General features: G+C 34.5%; 1 protein-coding gene across 3 annotated transcripts; it reads left to right on the forward strand.

The window, feature by feature from the left end:
- The first annotated feature begins 53 nt into the window (after positions 1-53).
- Positions 54-21,513, forward strand: LOC145935058 (uncharacterized). 3 transcript variants are annotated; one of them, XM_083036077.1, is made up of 8 exons: positions 54-604; positions 3,289-3,499; positions 3,600-3,723; positions 3,799-3,844; positions 4,005-4,095; positions 4,300-4,491; positions 4,615-7,920; positions 17,499-21,513. In XM_083036077.1, exons 1-8 carry the CDS (start codon positions 459-461, stop codon positions 17,565-17,567), a joined length of 4,185 nt encoding a protein of 1,394 aa, XP_082892203.1. In that variant the 5' UTR covers positions 54-458; the 3' UTR covers positions 17,568-21,513. The 3 variants fall into 3 exon arrangements, with proteins under 3 accessions (XP_082892203.1, XP_082892201.1, XP_082892202.1); XM_083036075.1 differs by lacking the exon at positions 17,499-21,513 and having other exon boundaries at positions 4,615-17,273; XM_083036076.1 differs by lacking the exon at positions 17,499-21,513 and having other exon boundaries at positions 4,666-17,272.
- Positions 21,514-21,764: the final 251 nt, after the last annotated feature.

A 21,764-nucleotide genomic window follows, 5' to 3' on the forward strand; every position in this document is an offset into this window, starting at 1 on the left:
TGACAAAATTCTTTCTATAACGAACATATACATATACATATATCTCAAACAAGAAGGAAAGATTGTTTTCTATCAATCATTGACAGTTCATATAAACTCTGACGTAATGAAGTGCGAAAACGAAGAAATCCCATTTGTGGCAAGATTCTTTCAATAACAAATATATATACGAGAGGTTCTCTATCTCTATCTCTCTTGCACCGAGTGTTTACGATATCCGTGAACCAGTGCGGCGCCATTTTGAATCTCGAGCGAGCGACGTGATATTAGCCACGGGTGGGAGAAGAAGATAACCGAAGTAGTGCGTATATCGAGTGTTCGAGACTCCCTCCCCCCACCCCCTCTCCTCCTCTCCCTCTCATCCCCTCCCGTCTCTGTGTTCGCGCGAATCGTGCGTGCGTGCATCATCGTTTACTCGGGTCGAGTGGAGATTCTCGTGTGTACATATATACATATAAATGGCGGCTGACGAACGATGGTACTTTACGAGAGAGCAGCTTGCAAACACGCCGAGCAGAAGACATGGCATCGACGCGGACAAGGAGCTAAGTTATCGCCAGCAAGCGGCGAATTTTATTCAGGATATGGGACAGAGACTTGTGGTGTATCCTTTTTATGCATATCATCAAGAATGCAAACGTGTTGCACTATAATATCTCTCCTTCCTTTTTTCTTGGTAGACAGATTTTTTGTTTTTTTTGTTTTTTTCTTGTTTATTTAACTTTGCGACACGCGAAAGAAATCGTGTCCCCGAAAAACACGTGTCTGTCGTACACACGAAGGTACAACGTGCGGGGAAACGATTCACCATATTGGAATTTGGTGCATTCCAGGTATCGTAAACGATCATTAATTGCTGCGAATTTCTAGGGACGTTGAGAGGGAAACCTTAACTCGAGGAGAGGCTCCTCTGTTGAAATTATTTTTCTCTTTTTTTGAGTAACACGTAAGTGTTACTCAAAGCAGCGGTGGATGTGTGTGTGTCTGTCTGTTTTCAGCTGAACTGGCTGCACTATTTAGAGTTCATCTTTTTTCTTCCAATGTGGAGTAAAAAAGATAAACTCTGAACTAGCGCAGCCAGTTCAGCTGAAAAGAACAGACCTATTTAATCCAAGAATAATAGAGAATATGCTTGATTGATACAGGAAGAGATCGAGTATTCTTATTCCAGTCGAATTTGATAGTAACGTAAACTACAAATTCGAAATACTAATCTATCGATATTATCGAATCAATCTTGTCACTCAAATATTTCCTTGCTTGTATTTTATGTCGCAGTAACATCTGAATTTTTGTTTTCTAGGAGTGTATTATGCAGGATACAACAAAACTCTGTTGCTGCTATTTTAGGAATGTATTCTACTCATCGAAACGAAGGAAAAAGTTCATATAAACATATGTCCAGAAATGATTTTTAATTGACCTCATCGTTCTGCCAGTTTGACAACTGCTGCTTTTGACAGGCAATTTTTGGAAAATTTGCTCATTTTGCTTTGATAAATTATTTTGAAATAGGAGAATTATATTCCATTTTTTATTGTGTACATATAATACGCTTTGTGATTATCCTAAGTTTTGATCTAAATGTAATTGTAATGTGAAAACGCACTTTTGGACATAAATTTATATGGTCTAACTTATTTGCTCATTTCGATGACTTAATATGCTGAAGTAGCGCTCCACATTTTTGTTATATCTTGTAGAAACGTCAAATGTTACTTATAAGTTATTTAACGCAGCGCTATCTTTGCAGGTCATTACAAGCAAGTTGTCAAAATATATTTGGCAGTATCTGAAATCTGTTTATTTTTATTTGAGACTTTTTATCATGGATTTTTACAACTCTTCAGAATGTAATCCTCAGCTATGTTTATTCTCCTACGTCGTATGGAAAGAGCAGTTCTTTTTTTTCAATATATTTATAAAAAAGAAATTGTTAAAATACATATTAATGTTTTAATTTCTTTATGTCTTGGATTTATTTCCTAGTGATGATATATATTAATAGTGTATAATGCTATTTCAGTAAACTTTAGAATTGTTACCAAATCTTATAAACTGATTTATTATTAGGAAGAAATAAAAAACAGATGTGATCAGACAATATGTTGACAGACAATTCATGAAATTGAGTATGATTGAGTATGGATGTACATGCAAACAAAATCAAATAAATTCTTTTATACCTCTATTGTACCATTTAATCTTACCATTTTAAATTAATCATATCAAATTTCTAACAACATAGTTAGAACTATATAGTTCGTTTTTTTATTATTTTCATTTCCCTTTCTAATTTAAAGCGAAGTTTTCTAAAGAATTTATATATATATATATTTTTTTTTTTTTTAATTTGAAGATTTTATTGTAATTTGTTCTTTTTATTTATTAATTATGTTGTATTATGAATTGGTATTATGAATTATACTACAGAGATAGTACTGTGGATTGAAAGCAAGAAAGTTATAATATATTTTTTTATTAGATTTTATATTGAAGCATCAGTGCAAGAAAATGATCGTTTACGATGTCCTAATACCTAGTAAAATAATGTGTTGTTAACATTTTTATGAAAATATTTTTAGCCTTTGCACAATATAATGTATATATATTATATATATGTATATATATATATATATATATACATATATATATATATACATATATATATATAATTATATATGTATATATTTAATTTTTATTATATTTTCTAACTTTACGCGGCTATTTTCTACTTTTGCTTAATTTAAATTAAATTTTATATATATATATACACATATATATATATATATAAAATTTATTTATATATATATTATATATATAAAATTTATTTATATATATATATATATATAATTTATTTTATCTGTTGCTTGTCTACTATTTTATCTATATTTACTTTTTTTTTTTTTTAATTATTATCTTATTTATTTTTTAATCTATTATTTTAGTTATATAATATTTTAAAAAGAATAATGAATAGACTAATAAAGTTAAATTAATAATTAGAAATAATAATAATAATATTAATTAGAATAAATAATATTAATTAGAAATAATATTAATTTTGAAAAATGATTATTTTATATATAGAGATAATAAATTTTGTTATAATATTATTTAATGCAATTATGCCACAAGATGAACAATATAAAAATAATTATATAATTTTTAATTGCTCTGTGTTAAACAGTTTATATAATTTTCTAGTGTTTTCATTAGTACAACAATTGTCATCAACCTTTAGAAATTTTATGAAAGGAGTGTTTTCCTTAATTTACAAAAATTTAGATCGCAATTATGCATCAATACAGCCATAGTCTACATGCACAGATTTTACGTATTCCATTCGCTGACACAGTTTCACAGAAATTCTATGGCTGTGGCAGCACTTTTCTTAGCAGCAAAAGTAGAAGAACAGCCGCGAAAGTTAGAACATGTGATAAGAGTTGCATACACATGCCTTCACCGAGACAACCCGATACCTGACACCAGATCAGAAGTAAGTTTTTCAAATTATATTAATTTATAATTAAACTACTAATACATTTTACCTATCTTTTATATTTATATATCTTATAACGACGAATTTTACTTCACAGCAATTTCTTGAACAGGCCCAAGATCTGGTGTTTAATGAGAATGTACTTCTACAAACATTAGGATTCGATGTCGCAATAGATCATCCGCATACACATGTAGTTAGGTGCTGTCAACTTGTCAAAGGTAGAGATAAAATTTTTTCTTCTGGCCTTGCATCTCTCAATTCCAGTTACATTGAATTGTATAAAATGTTTTTAGCAAGCAAAGACTTAGCTCAAACGTCGTACTTCATGGCGTCCAACAGGTAATATAGTGCATATTATTTTCTCATATTTCTAAAGCTCTATACAAGCTTATCATTGTGTTGCAAGCAAGCAAGTTTTGATTCGCAAATCTGTTAAATAATAATCTTATGAGCTATGCATATTTTTATTTTGTTTTTATACGAGTATGTCTCTTTTCAGTTTACATTTGACGACAATGTGTCTGCAATATAAGCCCACAGTTGTCGCCTGCTTTTGTATACATCTCGCATGCAAATGGTCCAATTGGGAGGTAAGAGAGAGCTTATATTTCATAAATATTTACGTAAATTTATGCAAAATAATCAGAAAGTGATAAGAATGAAAATTGTAACATAATCCACATGTCATATTTGTTATATGTTTCTCAATTTGTCAATTTATACCTCACGTTCAATTTTTCTCACGTCATGTCAACATGATCTAACGGATATTTCTTCTTCCTTTTTACGCACAGATACCTCAAAGTACCGAAGGAAAACAATGGTTCTGGTACGTAGACAAATCCGTGACCGGGGATTTACTTCAAGAACTCACAAACGAGTTCCTACACATATTCGACAAGTGCCCATCGAGATTAAAGAGAAAAATTATGAGCATTTCCGCTAATCAGAGTCCAACCGCTCATCATCTCCCGAATTCTCCCTTTGTAAGTAATTTGTAGATCACGATCCTACGAACAATCTCGTTGTGCATTTAAACAATTTTTTTTATTTCTCTCATCCGTAATTCGTATCACAATCACCAGATCACAAATGAAATATAATTCCAGTTGAAATATCAATGGGCAGATTCTAACTTGTTTCCCGTTTCCGCTGGACAGGACGTCGAGCCGCGCAGAATACAGTCTCCGGCGGATAATCCTGGTGCCGCCACCGTCGCTCATTTAATGCGCTATCACTCGATGGAAAGTGTTCCCGGTCCTTCCGGCATGTCTCATTCGAGTCGGTCCCATCATACGACGGACGGTGCCGTCGCCTCCGCTTCTACCGCAACTACCATCGCTCATTCGAGTCGCTCTCATCACGCTTCGGACGGCGCTGTCGCTCATTCGAGTCGCTCTCATCACGCTTCGGATGGCGCTGTCGTTCATTCGAGTCGCTCTCATCACGCGTCGGACGGTGCCGTCGCCCATTCGAGTCGCTCTCATCACGGCCAGCAGGAGAAACAAGACGAGAAGAAAGCCGGAGTCGTCCCGGGACCGTCGACGTCCAGAGCAGCGATGGATTATCGGGAATATCGCGAGAAGAAGGAGCGCGAACGTTTGGAGAGAGAGAAGGCTGCGGCAGCAGCGGCGATTGGGTGCCATATCTCCGATCCTAGCAAGCCTCCTCATCATTCGCACACCCATCACAAACCCATGTCGGGCGTGAGCGTGTCAAGCAAGCATCAGATGCCGGTGCAAAAGAGTACGAGTCTCCATCACAATCATCATCATCGATCGGACATGAAGGTCGGGCAACCGGTGCCACAGAGACATTCGACTAGTGGTCATCCTAGAGACCCTAATCGTGAGGCCAATAGACAACGACTGTCGAGAGAGCATAATATCGCGCATTCGTCGCACGCTCACGTTAATTTGGACGGTTCGTCCGAATCTCTGTCTCATCGATCGGACATCGCGCAGGATTCGGGATACGGCAGTTTACAGGAGAAGATAAGCAACAACAATCACAGCGGACATAGATTGAACGCGCTGGATGGTAAGCATCAAGCGCACGACAAGAGGTTGTATCGAGGGGAGGATCCGCGGCTTAAGTCCGCCAAGTATTCGGACATATGTAGAATCGAGAATCAGCGACGAAAGACGGAGACGGAGCAACGATGCGAGGAGGTGCGGAAGCTGATCGAGAAACCGTTGCCGCCGCCGAAGCAGGCGGACATGCCGTATCTGATGAACGCGCAGCAGAAACAACAGACGCATCACTCGAAATCGTACAATCAGCAGCAGGACAAGTCGCAGAACAGTTCGTTTGCGGTCGACGCGAAGCATCTGGCGACGATCGGACAAAATGCGCTTTCTCAGGATGCGTCGCCGAGCGCCTCGTCGTCACAGATGACTCAGCAAAAGTCTGCGCCGGCTAAGACGCTGTTGTACAATCAGCATACCGTTCAGGGCGTGTCCCAAATTCTCAAGGACACCATCAAAAATGGCAGTGCCCAATCCTGTCTGAATCTGAATAACGTGGACGATCCAAAACTGGAAAAGCGACCACGAACGATGCCGGCGCACGAGGAGAATCTCGTCGAGAAAAATTGCGTCGACATGCACACACCTCCCTCCGGTAAGCACAGATCACTCTTCAGCCCGGAGACGCCTACCACCAGGGAATCGCATGTGCAAGCTGGCGCGAGGCCTAAATGTAAGCAGAAGATTCTGCTCCCCGCAGCCGCCGCGAAGCTGAAGGAACGTGCGTCGCCGTTCGCGAATTCCCCAAATTCGCAGGACGCGTCGGCGATGAAACGCTCGTCCTCCAGCGACGGCATGTCGACGTTTGCGTCCCATAATAAGAGAGCCCGTACGTCGAGCATCGGTGAGACCGCCATTGAGCAGCCCGTAAAGGTAAAACCTGAGATCAAGCTGGAAGATACGTCCAGTCTGGAGGCGATGAAGATGCTAGGTCGCGTCCCCGATCTGATACAACCTATACGTGACAACAATCCATCGTCGTCGTCGAATAACAGAAACGGCGGCGCGTCGTCGTCCGTCATCAATGACCTGAAGCCGCCGGAGCTCATAAAACCCTTCGACTCGGATCAGCCGCGTTTCAATGCGATCTCATCGCAGCATAAGATTGCAGCCACGTCGCTGAATCTGCACACGCTGAACGGTATAGATCTTAACGCGATAAAGCAAGCAGAGTTTCCGGAACATCGCGCGAAAAGAGAACTCCTGGAACATTACATCAAGAAGGACCAACAACCGGGATCCGGTCAGAGACCATCCGAATTGTCTCTACACTCTCAATTGCAGTCGAAACTCGAGTATTCGTCTCCGATCAAGTCTGCGCAGAGTATAAGCGCACTGCTTCAGGAACCATTAGCGCCGATGCCATCGCTCCTGCAGGGTCTGCCACAGATTGACAGTCAGATATCTTCTCAGCAGGTGCACCAGGAACAGCAGCTGCAGCAGCAGCATCAGCATCAGCAACAATCTATCCATCATTCGTTGACGGATCATCAGCTGCCGGTGACGATTCCTTGCTTGGCGATGCCGACCGTGAACGATAACTTCACGTCGATAGCCTCGACGGTCGACATTAGTGTTCTCTCCGACGGAGTATCGATGATACTGCCGAATAGCAGCAACAATGTGCCAGAAGCAGCAATGCCAATCGCTTCGGGATCGGTTCACGCACCAATGACAGTGGTCCCCGCGATCGAAGAGAAGCGATCCGAGCACCACAAGAGCGAGAAGAAGAAGAAAAAAGAAAAGCATAAGCATAAAGATAAAGAAAAGAGCAAGGAGAAACATAAGCACAAGCACAAAGATAAAGACAAGGAGAGACACCGGGAGAAGAAGGAGAGGAGCGAGGAGATCGCTACAACGGCGGCGGCGCCCATCAAGATCACGATCCCCAAGGACAAGCTAAACCTGAGCACGGAAACGTCATCGAGCGTGCTCGGCGCAGGTTCCAGCTCGTCGGAGAACAAGAACATATCGCAGCAGGGCTCGGGTCTGAAGATCAAGATACCCAAGGAACGACTCAAGGGCACCGACAATGTGTCCAGCTCGCCCGCGCAGCAAGTCCAGGGTTCGCTGAAAATCAAAATACGTACCGATGGGATTTCCAGAAGTTCTGTGCCGCCGCCATCCTTGTCCTCGTCGACAAACGGTTCCGGCGGTTCCGCTCAATTCTCCACCGAAACATCCACGAACGAGATGACGATTCGGAAGCGCGTCATCGAGATACCCAGCGACCAGAGTCATCTGGCGATGATTCCCGGTGGTGGCGGCGGTTCCTCGCTGCTGAAGAAGCAGATGCTGACGATACCCGCGAGTTACAGCCACCAGAGCCACCGACCACCCGGGGAACGGCAGAACGGCAGACATTATAACTCCGGCAGCAATAATAAGGTACGTGGTAGAGGCGGCCGTCAGCATTATGACGGTCGCAATTTGCCACCACCACCACCACCACCACCCCATCACGCGACTTCCGGTCAACGTGGTAGCGCCGGTGGTCGCTATCAACGTGACAGTTATGGTAACAGCCGTGGTGGTCGCGATCATCAACAGCATCAGCCACCTCCCCCCTATCAGTCCCATCATCAGACCCATCATCAGACCCATCATCCCCACCATCCCCCTCATGACGCGAGAGGGGCTGCTGCTGCCGTCGCTGGCTACGTCGATCAGACAGAGTCATACTTTTACCCCAATTATCCACCCTCGATGCACTTCGGCGCGACCGCCGGGTACGTATACGACCCCGCGTATCAACAGTACTACCAACAGTTTCAGCAATTGTCTCAGTACCCGATGTACCCGGCGGGAAACGCCCTGATAATAACGCCGGACGGCGGCGCCATCAATACGTCGTTGCCGCCACCGTCCTTGATCCCGAATTTGCAAAATCTCATGCACGCCAATCAGTTGACGGTGGTCCCTCGGCAGGACGAGGGGACGCAGTCGCTGCCCCCGCCGCCGCTCGAGCCGCCACCGTCCCCCCCACCTCTGCCGAGCGGACCCCCACCACCGCCGCCTCCTCCGCCCCCCCCTTCCGCCATGTAATAAGCATTTCTGTTTTCGCATCCTTTGACAGAAAAGTGATTTTATATGTATATATGTATATATACACATTTCATTTTTTTTTTAAAGGTCATGGAAGGTCGAGTTGCCAATGAATTTTACTATGTGTGATTTTTAAATTTTCTTTTCTCCGGCTCAAATGATGAGGAAAGTACTTACTGACGGATAGGGAGGGGAAAAGGTGCGGGTTTGGGATTAACTTCTTCCAAAAAAATGAAAAGAATAAAAAAATGGAAAATTAAAAAAAATTTTAAAAATTAAGAAAAATATAAATTTTTCTTTTTAGGGCTTCTGATTCCTCACCATGTTGGAATTGTGATGTCAGAGGCGAGAAAACACGCTAAAAATTCTTAGATGCCATTTTGAAACGATATTTCGATGAAACAGCACTTCAGATGGCTTTATCACACTCTTAAAATACTTCGAAAACTATCCTTTTCCTTTTATGATCAATCAACAGCTGCAAAATGACTGTAATGTGAGGCCCAGTCCGTCTAGTCTTTGCACATGCGCAGTCATTCCGCATTGCAAGTCTGATATCACGATCATTTTACAGTTGTTGATTGGCTGTCAAGGGATTAGAGAATAGTTTATGAGGTATTTTAAAAGTGTGCTAAAGCCATCTGAAGTAGTGTAACAAAATATTTTGAACATTATAAATTAAAAAACTGTACAAAAAAATATATAAAGAAAAAGAAGATAAAAAAAAGAGAAATATTTTTGTTAATATAAAATATATATGCATGTTCGCGATTGTTGACTTTCTGTTTTATGAACGTTTTTTTCTTTTCTTCGAGTTTCATCCGAATCACGAAAAGTTGCCAATGTTTAAATTCTCTTTTCTCTCCCCCCCCCCCCCCTCTCTCTCTCTCTCTTTCTCTCTCTCTCTCTCTCTCTCTCTCTCTCTCTCTCTCTCTTTCTTTCTTTTCGTCCCAATTATTTTTTGAAACGTACGTTTTTTACATCTATATTTACAATAATTTTTGCACTTCAAAAATATTTTGAATAATATAAATTAAAAATTTTTTTTGCACTTTAAGCTCTTTACTGTGCCTGGCTCTTATTACTCCATCCCCCTTTTTTTCTTTGTTTAATTTTATCTCGCGAAGTCTTTATAACTTATCATCATGATTTTTTTTGTGTTTCATCGAAATATCTTTTTATTTAAAAATGGCATCTAAGAATTTTTAACGTGTGCTTTCTTGCCTCTGACTAAATCTAACACGGCGAGGACTCAGGAGCCTTAAAAGGACGAAGAAAAATATAAAAAATTAAAAACTAAAAAGAAGATAGAAAATTTAAAAAAAAGTAAATTTTCTTTGTATATTTTTGGACAATTTTTGTGCAATGAATTTTATCACATTTAATATTCAAATTTTTTTCGTCCCAATTGATGAAACAAAGGATTCATTGACAGATCCTAAGGAAGGGGGCGGTTTGGAATTAACCTCCCTTCCAAATAAAAATAATAAAAAGAATTTTTAATTAAAAAGAATAGAAAAGATATTTAGGTAAATATCAAAATTTTTTTAAAAGAAAAAAATATTAAAAAATTAAAAAAAAATTAAAACAAAATTAAAAAATTAAAAAAATATTTTTTTTTGTATTTTTTGTACATTTTTTTGTACATTTCTTTGCATAATTTTTATAGTTTAAAAATTAGATTAGAAATTCTCCGAATGTCCTCATCGTTAAGAAAAAGCTGAGCTTAATATCAAGAAAAACATGAGGCAAAATTAGTAAAGTAAAGTATGTATTTTTCTTTACATTGGATTTTGTGAAAATATATTTTACTATAATAATACTGCAAATAAAAGATTGTCATAAAAAAACCATGATGATAAGTTATAAAGACTTCGCGAGATAAAATCAAACTAAAAAAGGGGAAGGGGGCGATAAGTAAAGAGCTTAGAGTGTAAAAGAATTTTTAAATTTATAATATTCAAAATATTTTTTAATTGCAAAAATTGTAAATGTAAAAAACGTACGTTTCGAAAAACAATTGGGATGGAAAGAAAGAGAGAGTGAAGGGGGTGGGGGAGAAAAGAGATTTTGAACGTCAGACAAAATTCTTTAGCAACTTTTCGTGATTCGGATGAGACTTAAAGAAGAAAAGAAAAAACGTTCATAAAACAGAAAGTCAATAATCGTGGACGTGCATATATTTTATATTAACAAAAATATTTCTTTTTTGCATACTTTTTGTATAGTTTTTAATTTGTATGGATATAAATACTTTGTTTAAAATTACGTTCGATAGATAGAGCAATGTGTTTCTCTTAAAACAATCATGTTTCTTGTTTTTTTTTTTGTGTATGCCTTTTATCTTATTCCACGAACGATTTTTTTTTTTTTTTTTTATATTACTTTGAAATATTTGTATCTAACGCAGTAAAAGAAGAAGAAAAGTTCTCTGAACAATACTTTTTTCTTTCTTGTACATTTTTCGATTACGTGAATGGCTCGATGGGGAGCAATTGATTTTTATTGACTGAATATATAATGAAAATATAAATATATATATGTATATATGTATTATATGTACATAGCACATAAATATTTTTGTTTTTTTATTTTTCAATGCGAACTGAAACTCTAATATGCGAGACTGTGACATCGTTCATCGTTTTTTTCAGAACTACCCAAAAAAGCGCTATTAATTTTTTTCTTCTCTTTCTTCGAGTTTGCGAAATAGTTTTTGAAGTAGTAGAAATAGTAGCATGTGATACACTATTGTATACTATATATATATTTACTTTTTATTACACAACTGCTTCGATTGCTTTTCTCTCTCTCTCTTTCTCTTTTTTTTTTTGTACACGTAGCACAATATCCCATTGTAGAGAATCTTAAAATTGACATTTTATTCCAATGTTTTAACTCTATTGTAGTGAAACTATATATAACGATGTCAATCGTGCAGTTTATACGTGCCTGGAAAATTGTGTATGAAAAACTTAACGTACACAAATATGGTAGTATGATATTGTATGGAAACTGTCCAATCTTTAGTCACCTACAACCCCAATCTCGCATAGACATTACGAAAAATTGAAGTTAAATTTAAATATCTATGTAGAAATTGATGGTGTTGTACACAATGATAGAACTTGTTTGCAGCAAAGCATTTGACGTGGTTTACAGTATTTTATATTCACGTCTCCTAATTTACCTTCTTCTTTTAAAATTAGATTCAGTGTGTAGCTCCTACTAAAATCCCCAATAAAGCCAGCATGACCCACACATTGTAAGAGTATGCTATAGAAATAGACTTGCCCTTGCTTTTGCTATTATACTTTCCTTTTATATATATATATATATTATATATAGTAATTTTAAAGATTATAAAGATAATTGCATTATAAAAATAAAAGTTACATAAAATATAATTTTTAAAATTTTTGAAAGAGAGGATCTATGATTTGGTAAGGATGATGATGTCCTTTAATATGAGATCTTCTACGTATAAATATATAGTATAAATATATAGTATTTTTGTATAAATTATTCAAATACACACTTTTGGAAAGTGCGTATTACGATTTATTTCCTATCATTTAGATTTGAATTCTAATTTACGATTGTATCTATTATTTAAGTAGAGTTTCGTGTTACATCATGTTCAAAACCTGTATATAATTTTGATTAAGATTTTCAAAAAATTTCCCAATTAGCTACGCGTAATAATCACTTTAAAGTGATTTTTAAAATCATCCTTTGCAATCGTAATTTATATACTCTTGCAATTAGTGTTTTTTTTATTTTGTAAAAAAAATCAATGTCGCAAGAAATTTTTTGAAAATCATTTTATCTTTCTTTAGACGTTCCTACATTTTTACATTCTTACGCTTTATCTTCATCACAATACATCGCATAATAATAATAATTAACTACCAGATATATAATATATATAAAAACAAACTATTTTTTTAGAGAATTACACAGCATATATGTATAAGTTTACAGCCATAGTTGCGATGAAGAAGAAAATTGTGTCGTGTGAAAGTTTGAGAATATAAAAAAAAGGACACTGCCAGGCTGAAATAGACGAAAATACATAATAGCGAAGAGAGCGACTATAATTTTCTATAATAGGCGTCGATAGTGTCATTTCCGAAAGTATTTAGTGAGAATTGTGAGAAACGATTACATTTACGAATCAAGCGGAGAAAAACCACAAACTTTCGTTATATTTAATCGGAGATTATTATTTATAATTTTTCGATTAAATTTTATGTACATTTTTCTTAGCGAGATGTAATGTGGAATTTTTATAGAACAAATACTGACTCAGGAACTTGTTGGATTAAATCATGCGATATATATTGCACTATATATTTCCTCTATGTTTGTATACGTATTTATATGCATATATACGAATATTTTTTAAGAATTGTATATAATATAGTATATAACATGCGCGCAAAAAGCGGTATTATATCGGAAATCGTGAAAAATGTATCATTGTTGTTGATTGTTATAACTGTTGTCACGATTACTATCGCGTATTTTTCAACGTACGCGGAATATTTAGTTGGTTTGCGAAGAAATTGCAGAGGATTTATGATCAATAGTATATATATATATAGAGATGATGATATCTTCTTTAATGATATGATTATCCTCTGTATGTGTTTGTGTAACTATGTGTAACTTTTTCTTCCCGTGTAAACTCGAATATACTTCGAAAATGCTACGTAATCATCTCTCTTTGCTATCTTCAACATATATATGTATTATATGTGTGAATATGTGTATATGCATGTATATAACCTATCGATTTCTCCGTGAGCTTCACATAATAAGGATCACTATTTACATTAATTTTAATTGTAATATCTAACTCAATCTAAATCTCTTTATCTCTTAGTCTTTGTAAGTTTTCTCACACATTCATTGCTTTTTTACTTTTGATTAATTTTTAAACGTCCGCTGATGTGTTTCTCCCTATCTCTATAGTTTATTTCACTTTGACTTCAATTTGATTTTTATCTAATGTCTAATCATATTTATAATATAGAAATAATATTTATAGTATTAAAATCTTCGTAAACTATTTTGAATTAGCTTTTTTTCAGTAAAGTTTTTCAGTAAACTTTTTCTTCATTTTATACACATATTATACACAATTGCTACTTTATTTTACTTTACTTATTTTAGATTTAATTTTTTTTGACACTCTAATTTTCCTCTTATAATAATTAAAAATCAATCATTGTGTCAAATTAAGCTTTTTCAAAAATTACTTCTTTTTTTATTTTTCTTAAATTTATATTTTTACTCTTTTCATCTTATTACTATGCAAACTGATACATATATATGTTAGATATCTTTCTGATATTGATATGTTACATATATTAGCTTTCGATGACCATCATATTATATTGAAGCTTACACGGGAAGCGAAATTATTTCTTAGGCATATGTACTTTTATAATCGCGGCTTTTCTCATCGTGTGCAGCCGAATATTTCAACTTTTAGATTAGAATCTTTATTATAGTATGTATATATTTGATATTTTATAAAAAGTAAAAAACCGTTGTGTTTTTTTTAAAGTGCGATATTTTAGCGTCTTGAAGAAAAACCTCTATCGTGTATGCGTCGCCATTGGCGCTTTCAGCTAACAAAATGACGCGTTTCTTCTGTGATTTATCATTTAAAGCAATTTGCAAATCAATTAAGCGACTTATAACGTTTTTAATTTAATTTCCGTTTAATTTAATCCCGTTTATTAATTTTTCAAATGTAAATCTAAGATATTGCTAATACTGTGGAACGGAATATATACAAACGGAAATCACGTGCACGGTGAAGAAATTGCGTAATCGTATTGTGCAATCACGATAATAGCAGAAAGACAAAATAATTGCTAAGATAAATCTCTAGTTTTTTATATATATATTCTGTGATCGTATAAGAAAAGAGAAAGAATATATATACAGGGTGTTTGAGAAATAGATGACTAAACTTTAAGAGCATATTCTAGTCACCAAAAAGATCATACAAACATGGGTCCGTAAACACTTTCTATTTACGACAGAGTTTTGTAAGAACACTTGTAATGAAATTGTTGAAAATAATTTTCCTCCTTTTTCGGACCCATATTTATATGACTTTTTTCATCCTTATGACGAGTAAAATATGCTCTTAAAGTTTGGTCATCTATTTGTGAAACACTCTGTACATATATGTATATATTTGCATGTTAATAGCGTCTGATCACATAGCCTTTTCTAGTTAACGTGAAACGAATTTGTGGACCAATCCGGAGCTTGATTTTGTGCGTGGCGAAAATTTTTCGTATCGAATTAATGATATATTATACCGAGCATGTTATGTCCTCGATTAAAATTGCGACTTGGTTGATTTCGTCTTAATAAGAATATTATCGAAAAATAATTGTCTCAAAATATTTAGGGCCGGTTTTTCAATAATAATTTAAACTTAGATCGAAGTTTAAACTATTATTGAAAAATCGGCCTTTAGGCCACTTCGACCAACTCCGATTAACTGTAACCTCCGGTATTAAACTATATCTTTGTCTCTTTTTAAGAACTGACCTGAAACTATCTGAAAAGAGACGAAGATATAGTTTAACCTGAAGTTAAAGTTAATCGGAGTTGATCGAAGTAGTTCTTTATAGTTTATAGTGTCGCAAATTAGCTAAATAGTGGCAAGCATTTAAAAAAAAATGTGATTTGAAATTTGATAAATGATCTGCTGTGATTGATGGCAAAGGTAAGATATATATATAAGAGAGAGAGAGAGAGAGAGAGAGAGAAAAAGATATATAAAAGAAGTGTACGAAGCGTAAAAAAAGCGAAAGAAATGTTATACATATTGTATACATTAGAAATATGTAAGTTTTTCTGCGTTTTCTCTACAAAAATATTTTTGATCTTAAAAATTTATAATTTTTATCAATAGTTGAAATATTTTTCTTTGCTCTCGATCACTATGTCACATATGTATCCTATCGTACAAAAAAAAGATCCAAATTTTAATTAACGGACTCGTCGAATAAATCAGCGTATACATAACCGTATTAATGATTCTAAAAACTGCTGTCCAGCCAATGAGTGCTGCATCGTCTTAAACAAATGATAGTCACTAAGTTGCGTACGAGCTCATGAGCGGCGAATATGAATGAATCGAGGGATATAAATATTAAGGTACAAGTAATTCTCGCCAAAAAAAAAGAAGAAAAAGAGATATACATTTATATGTGTAACGCGAACACACATTTACTGCTGCATAAATTCTGTATACGATCAGTGTATTCATCACTTGTCACGTACGCTACCTGTTTAGAAAAAAAAGACGCAAAAATTATAAAAAAAATATTTGTCATATAGTCACAGGAACTAGAAATATCGTGTCGATCTTTATTTCAATATGTAATAAATATTTATCCTTGATTTTGCATTCGTACAAAAGATAAGTATATATATATACGAACGTATAGAAAACTATTTTTATTAGGAATCATATGCACGCGCACACACACGCGCACACACGCGCACACACACGCGCACACACACGCGCACACACGCGCACACACACACACACACACACACACATATATATACACACACATATATACAAGGAGAGAAGATTATACAGCAGGAATCGTACGTGTCACGTAATCGACAAAAAAGAAGAAAAAGAAATATAAAAGCAACGCAAATAAAATATCTGTTCAAACGAAACGTACCTTAGTGATTATTTTGTCTTTTTCTCAATACCATACATATCATATATATATATATATATATATATATATAAATATATATAAAATCGCACACCGTACCGTCGCATTTCTTTTGTATGTATACTAACACATCACGGCTTTAGTATTATACGAATACATATTACGATGATTTATCATATAAGTATCACGCACCAAAAGTACGGCAAAATTAAAAAAAAAAAAAGATTAATTACGTTGTTGCTCTCATGTCATTTGGTCTCGTTTCCAAGTAGCAAACTGACGTCATTAATAAACGTCAAAATGACGTACGCTTGCTATATGGGTTATTGCTTGGTGAAGGGTACATTATTAGGATTATTGCTACTATATTGTTATACGAGTGCAATTATTGCGTTATTGTTGCATTATATTGCTGCTTATTGTTGTAATAGAATATTATCAATTGTTCTGCGAATTGTGTGTATGCATATGTGCGAATGTGTGTGTGTGTGTGCATGCATGTATATGTATGTGTGCATGATGGCATGAGCATGCGTAGGCTCGTAGGCTATGCATTTTTATATTTCAATATTTTTAAATATTTATATATATATTTTTTTTCATTCATAGAATTTGCAAATGTAAAAGCTCATTCGCGTGCAGCTTCATTAATTCCCGCTTCGATTCATATAATCACATTCGCGAAAGAAGATCATCGTAAATTATCCCAATACGTTATACTCCCATTTTCTTACTCGCATTGCGCATAATTAATCGATTTGTTAGTCACTAAATGTCATTACAATGTTATGCATTTTTTCTTTGAAAGACTTCTTTTTACACGCTGGAATTAATCTTAAATGAAATCTTTCACAAATTATTATTAATTACTCTCTTTCCTTTTCAAATTAAAATTTCTTGCGAAAAAACGATAATAAATGACGTACAAAAGTGAAGAGAAAACTTAAAATTTGCGCCACATTCACGTTTAATGAAAAATTTATATAAATATTAAAAATCTAAATTTACAATTCTCTTTATTATTCTCAAAATAATAGATGACTTATTGTTTAAAAATATATTATAAATATATGAGACATACTTGTATTATATAATGTATCAGCTGTTTGTCATCAAGTATGAAATTCTTTTCAATCATCCCCGCATTACTTCATATAGAGCAGACATCACATCTTTATTTGTCGTTTTCAGGAAAGACACACGTCCAGTCATCACAAAAGCACCAGCAAACACCTATCGCAGCAATTCCATGCAACGTAGTATGCTGTTGGACTAAAAAAAAAATAATAAGGAAGTGTCACGAGTGAGTTTGTCCAGTTTCCGAAGAAGAGGAAGGAACGAATTCCGAAGCTTCCGGCGAAAATTTGTTTGAACGGAGACAGGAAATACCTACTAGCGATGTATCTTGGAAATATATTTGAATAATCCGGGAGATATCGCCTGATGTCATCGATCATAGCCTCAATAAGGATCATCTCTTCACTCTTCGTTTTTCTTCCTCGTCTTCCGGTTTCTTTCTTTCACTTTTTTTTTCTTCGAAGTCACTTAAGTCTTAAGACTTCTTCGAAGTCACTTTTCTTCACTTCGAAGTCACTAATCTTCAAATAATTCACATTATAGCTGAAGCTGTAAGCTAAAAGGTTTCAAGCTTATAGCTTCAGCTCGAAAGTTTTTAAGAAGCTATTTTTAAGAAAATGATGAACCACTATGGGAAGTAAAAAATTTGAATAAGAGGGAAGAATTCAATTCCAGATGTAGATTGCGAACACAATCTTTTCACTCGCTTCATCTTTCTTCCATTCGAATTATATTTGTTGTAATCGAGTACTGAGTCTTAAACGGGAGATGATCCTTGTTGATGATTGTGAACGATGTTCCACCGCTTGTGTCCTAAATGAGAACTAGCTGTTAATAACGTGATAATATTGGCGGACTTATTGTCGATTGTAAATATTGATGTTGAACACTTCGCTATTCTCTGCGCGAGTTTCTATTCATTTTTATATCTGGATCGAATTAAAGTTACTTAATTTTATATATTTGTTTTTCCATCTCTCTCTCTCTTTTCAATTTACAAATGATTGATAAAATTGCCATCTACAGTTGTTAATTTTCCACAAAGAAAAACCGTAACTCTATTTGCTATAAACAGAAGAATATTGAAGAAATATCTTTATTAATTCGCACAAAAGTAGCGAAGTGTCGAGTGGATAGAAAGCAATTGATATAGTGATTGGTAACTGTAGATTATTTCGGACACAATAGAGAGTTTTGATAAGCTTGACACGAGATTTCAGTGAAGACAGAATCTTGATAATTAAAAAAAAAAAACAAAAAAATAGGAAATCGAAAATAATTATGTTCTTAGATTCTTTCTTCGCACTATTTCGTCGTCTTAGATAATTATCACGTTCTTCGCACCAAGGGACGTAAATATATTTATCGCCGAATATTCTTGGCTTGTAAATTGATCGCCAAACTGTTGGTTGATTCGTTGCAGACGAAAACTTTGCGATTAATTTTCTAAGTTTAATTTATAGCTATGTCCAAAATTTGAAAATTTTTAAGTAGGTTATTATATAGCAACAACTCTCCCCCGCGATGCGATTCAATTCGCTCGATTCGGGTTAGATAGGAAAATTACAAATTACATACTTACATTAGACTCTTATACCCTTATACAGGCGGTGACTCATTTTAATTTTTACATTGAGATTTCTTGAAAACCAAGGCTTCTATCGAAAAATGTTTTATACAAAAGTTGTAGGATTTCAAGGGGAACGTCTTGTCGTAAGCATAGTCTTATTCCAGGTGGAGGATTTCTGAAATTTTGAAGTCATTATTAGTTTTTTAAATGAAATCACCATAATTTTCTTGCATAAAAATCGATTCCTCGCAATATTTGCCGTTGAAAAATTTATTAGAATAGAATAATCGAAAAATAAATGATGGTTTCAAGCATATTTCATATTTTTTGTCAAAATGTGTCAGAATGAAGCATAAAATATCTCCATTCATTTTTCGATAATTTCACTCTACCAATTTTGAATACCAAATATTATGAGGAATCGATTTATGTAAGAAAATTGTGGTGGTTTTGTTTATAAAAGTATAATAATAACCTCGAAATCTAAAAAATGCCTCCATCTGGAATAAAACTATTGTAATTACAACAAGACGTCCCCCTCGAAGTCCTACAACTTTTGTATGAAACGTTTTTCGATGGTAGCCTTAGTTTTTGAGAAATCTCAACGAAAGTTAAAATGGGACATCCTGTATGTTTATATACATATAAATGGATAAGTGATGTTATAAGTTTCTTAAGTTTTTTTAAAGTAAAGTAAGTTAAGTAGTCTTAATTACGTTAGGATTAAGAGTCGTTTTTACTCCCGACTCTCTAACTACGTTATGCATTTAACAATGCCTTATTTCCGGCTGTGTTTTAATCGATATTTTTTTCTCTTTCATTTCCCTTCACACATACGCATTGACGATACATATATGACGATGTCGTAGAGAGAGATATGTCATTCAAATTTTTTTCTCACATTGTAATAATTTAACGCTCATGAATCAGTTTTCGACAACACTTACTTTACTTTATCAGGGTCAATTTTATCGATGCTTTAATTTGTTACCGATTATTCCAGAAAAATCCGAGAAAAATTTACCGAATATGTATCTCTACAACGAAACGATCGATTCAAAGAGAGGAAACACACATGCACACACAGACACACATTTATAAACACAATGAATCTGCTCGATGATGATATTTATATTTGTCTTATATATTATATATCCTGTAAATAGTTCTCTACCTGCATAATGTAGTAAGTAAATATAACATTATTATGTAAGTTAATAAAGTAAGATTAAAGAACGATAAAGTAATATTGATATTATCTCAACAGACTGTAAATAAAATTATTTTGTATGCCAAAAGAAACCAAATGAGAATAAATTACTTCGATGCACAGTGTCACGCATAAAGCCGAATGCGTATATATGCACATACACGTACACAAAAAGACAAAAAAAAACATAAGTTGAATGCTCTTTAAAGATGTATAGTTATGATACGAATAATTATCTGCGAAATCAATGTATACGTGTGCGATGATTCGTATCGCCCCAGGTAGCAAGCATACGTCATTTTGACGTCGAGTGACGTCAGTTTGCTATACTTGGGGCCGTATTATACTTTGTTAAGCGGTATACGATCTTTATTAGAGTATCAAAACGCAAACTTCGTTTTTGATCGACGATCGTATTTTTTTTTTTATTAACGATCGACTTAAGTTAAGTCTCTGATTTAAGTGTCAATTATATTTAAGAAGTTAAGCGTAAAAATTATATTGCGTGCGCATTGTATCCACCAACAAAAGAAGAGACAGGAGAAATGTTAAAATCTATTGTGTTTATTTATAGGTAGCATTTTTTTTTATTTTATATCGAAAGCCGAAAAGAACCCAAGAAACGTCGATGAATCATTATCATTAGGATGTTTCCTTCTTTTCGCTCTATCGTGGAAACTAGGATTCGCACGCGTAACTTCATGTCTTGATTTCTCTTTTTTTTAATTAAAAAAAAATTTTTTTTTATAATATGCGACATTGTCCCCCGCGAATAAAATATACATATATACGGATATCGATAATATCGATCTGTATATGATTTAAGAGAGCGACGTAATCCAAAGTGATACATCATATTACTGCGATAATAGATTTTTCACAAAATTTCGATTTTTGACGAATTCGAACACATAAAATCGCAATGTTACGTTTTGCGCAATATGGCGGAAATATTTTTAATTCTTATTTTGTGTGTGTGTGTGTGTGTGAGAGAGAGAGAGAGCGCGCTTAGATTTTGATTAGATACCTCTCGTTAATTCGTAATTATCATGCTTATTATGATTTTAATACGAGCTATTGAATGAAGCAACACATGATGAAGATAATATTTTTTTTATATTCAACTTGCATTGCGTATAAAGAAATATAATGAAAATCCGCTTGTAATTTTGTCTCGTGGATAATATTTGACAAAATAATTTTATCAATGTGATATCAGACGCAGTTTTTATAATCGCATAATTAAATAATAAAACAAACAGTTAATTTTACACAAGTTTAAATCTTTTTCAATTTCCAAAAATCTTCGATTTTGACATTGATTTTTAAAAATATTTCATCAATATTAATATGTATGTTGATATTATTAATATTAATAATATTAAATATATTAATGTGTTAATATTATAATTATTCATGATGCGCATGCTTCAAACGCTGTTTCATTCAACGGCTCGGTATTCAAAATCTATATTAATTAAAAAAAAAATTGTTTGAACGATGATTGGGACATTCGAGGACATTATCTGAATATTAAATTGCGAATGAAATGACTCAGGTAGCAAGCGTACGTCATTTTGACGTCGAATGACGTCAGTTT

Source organism: Prenolepis imparis, unplaced genomic scaffold (assembly GCF_030444845.1).
Source record: "Prenolepis imparis isolate NDT839.2.m4 unplaced genomic scaffold, iyPreImpa1.0 SCAF_4, whole genome shotgun sequence".
Classification (NCBI taxonomy): domain Eukaryota; kingdom Metazoa; phylum Arthropoda; class Insecta; order Hymenoptera; family Formicidae; genus Prenolepis; species Prenolepis imparis.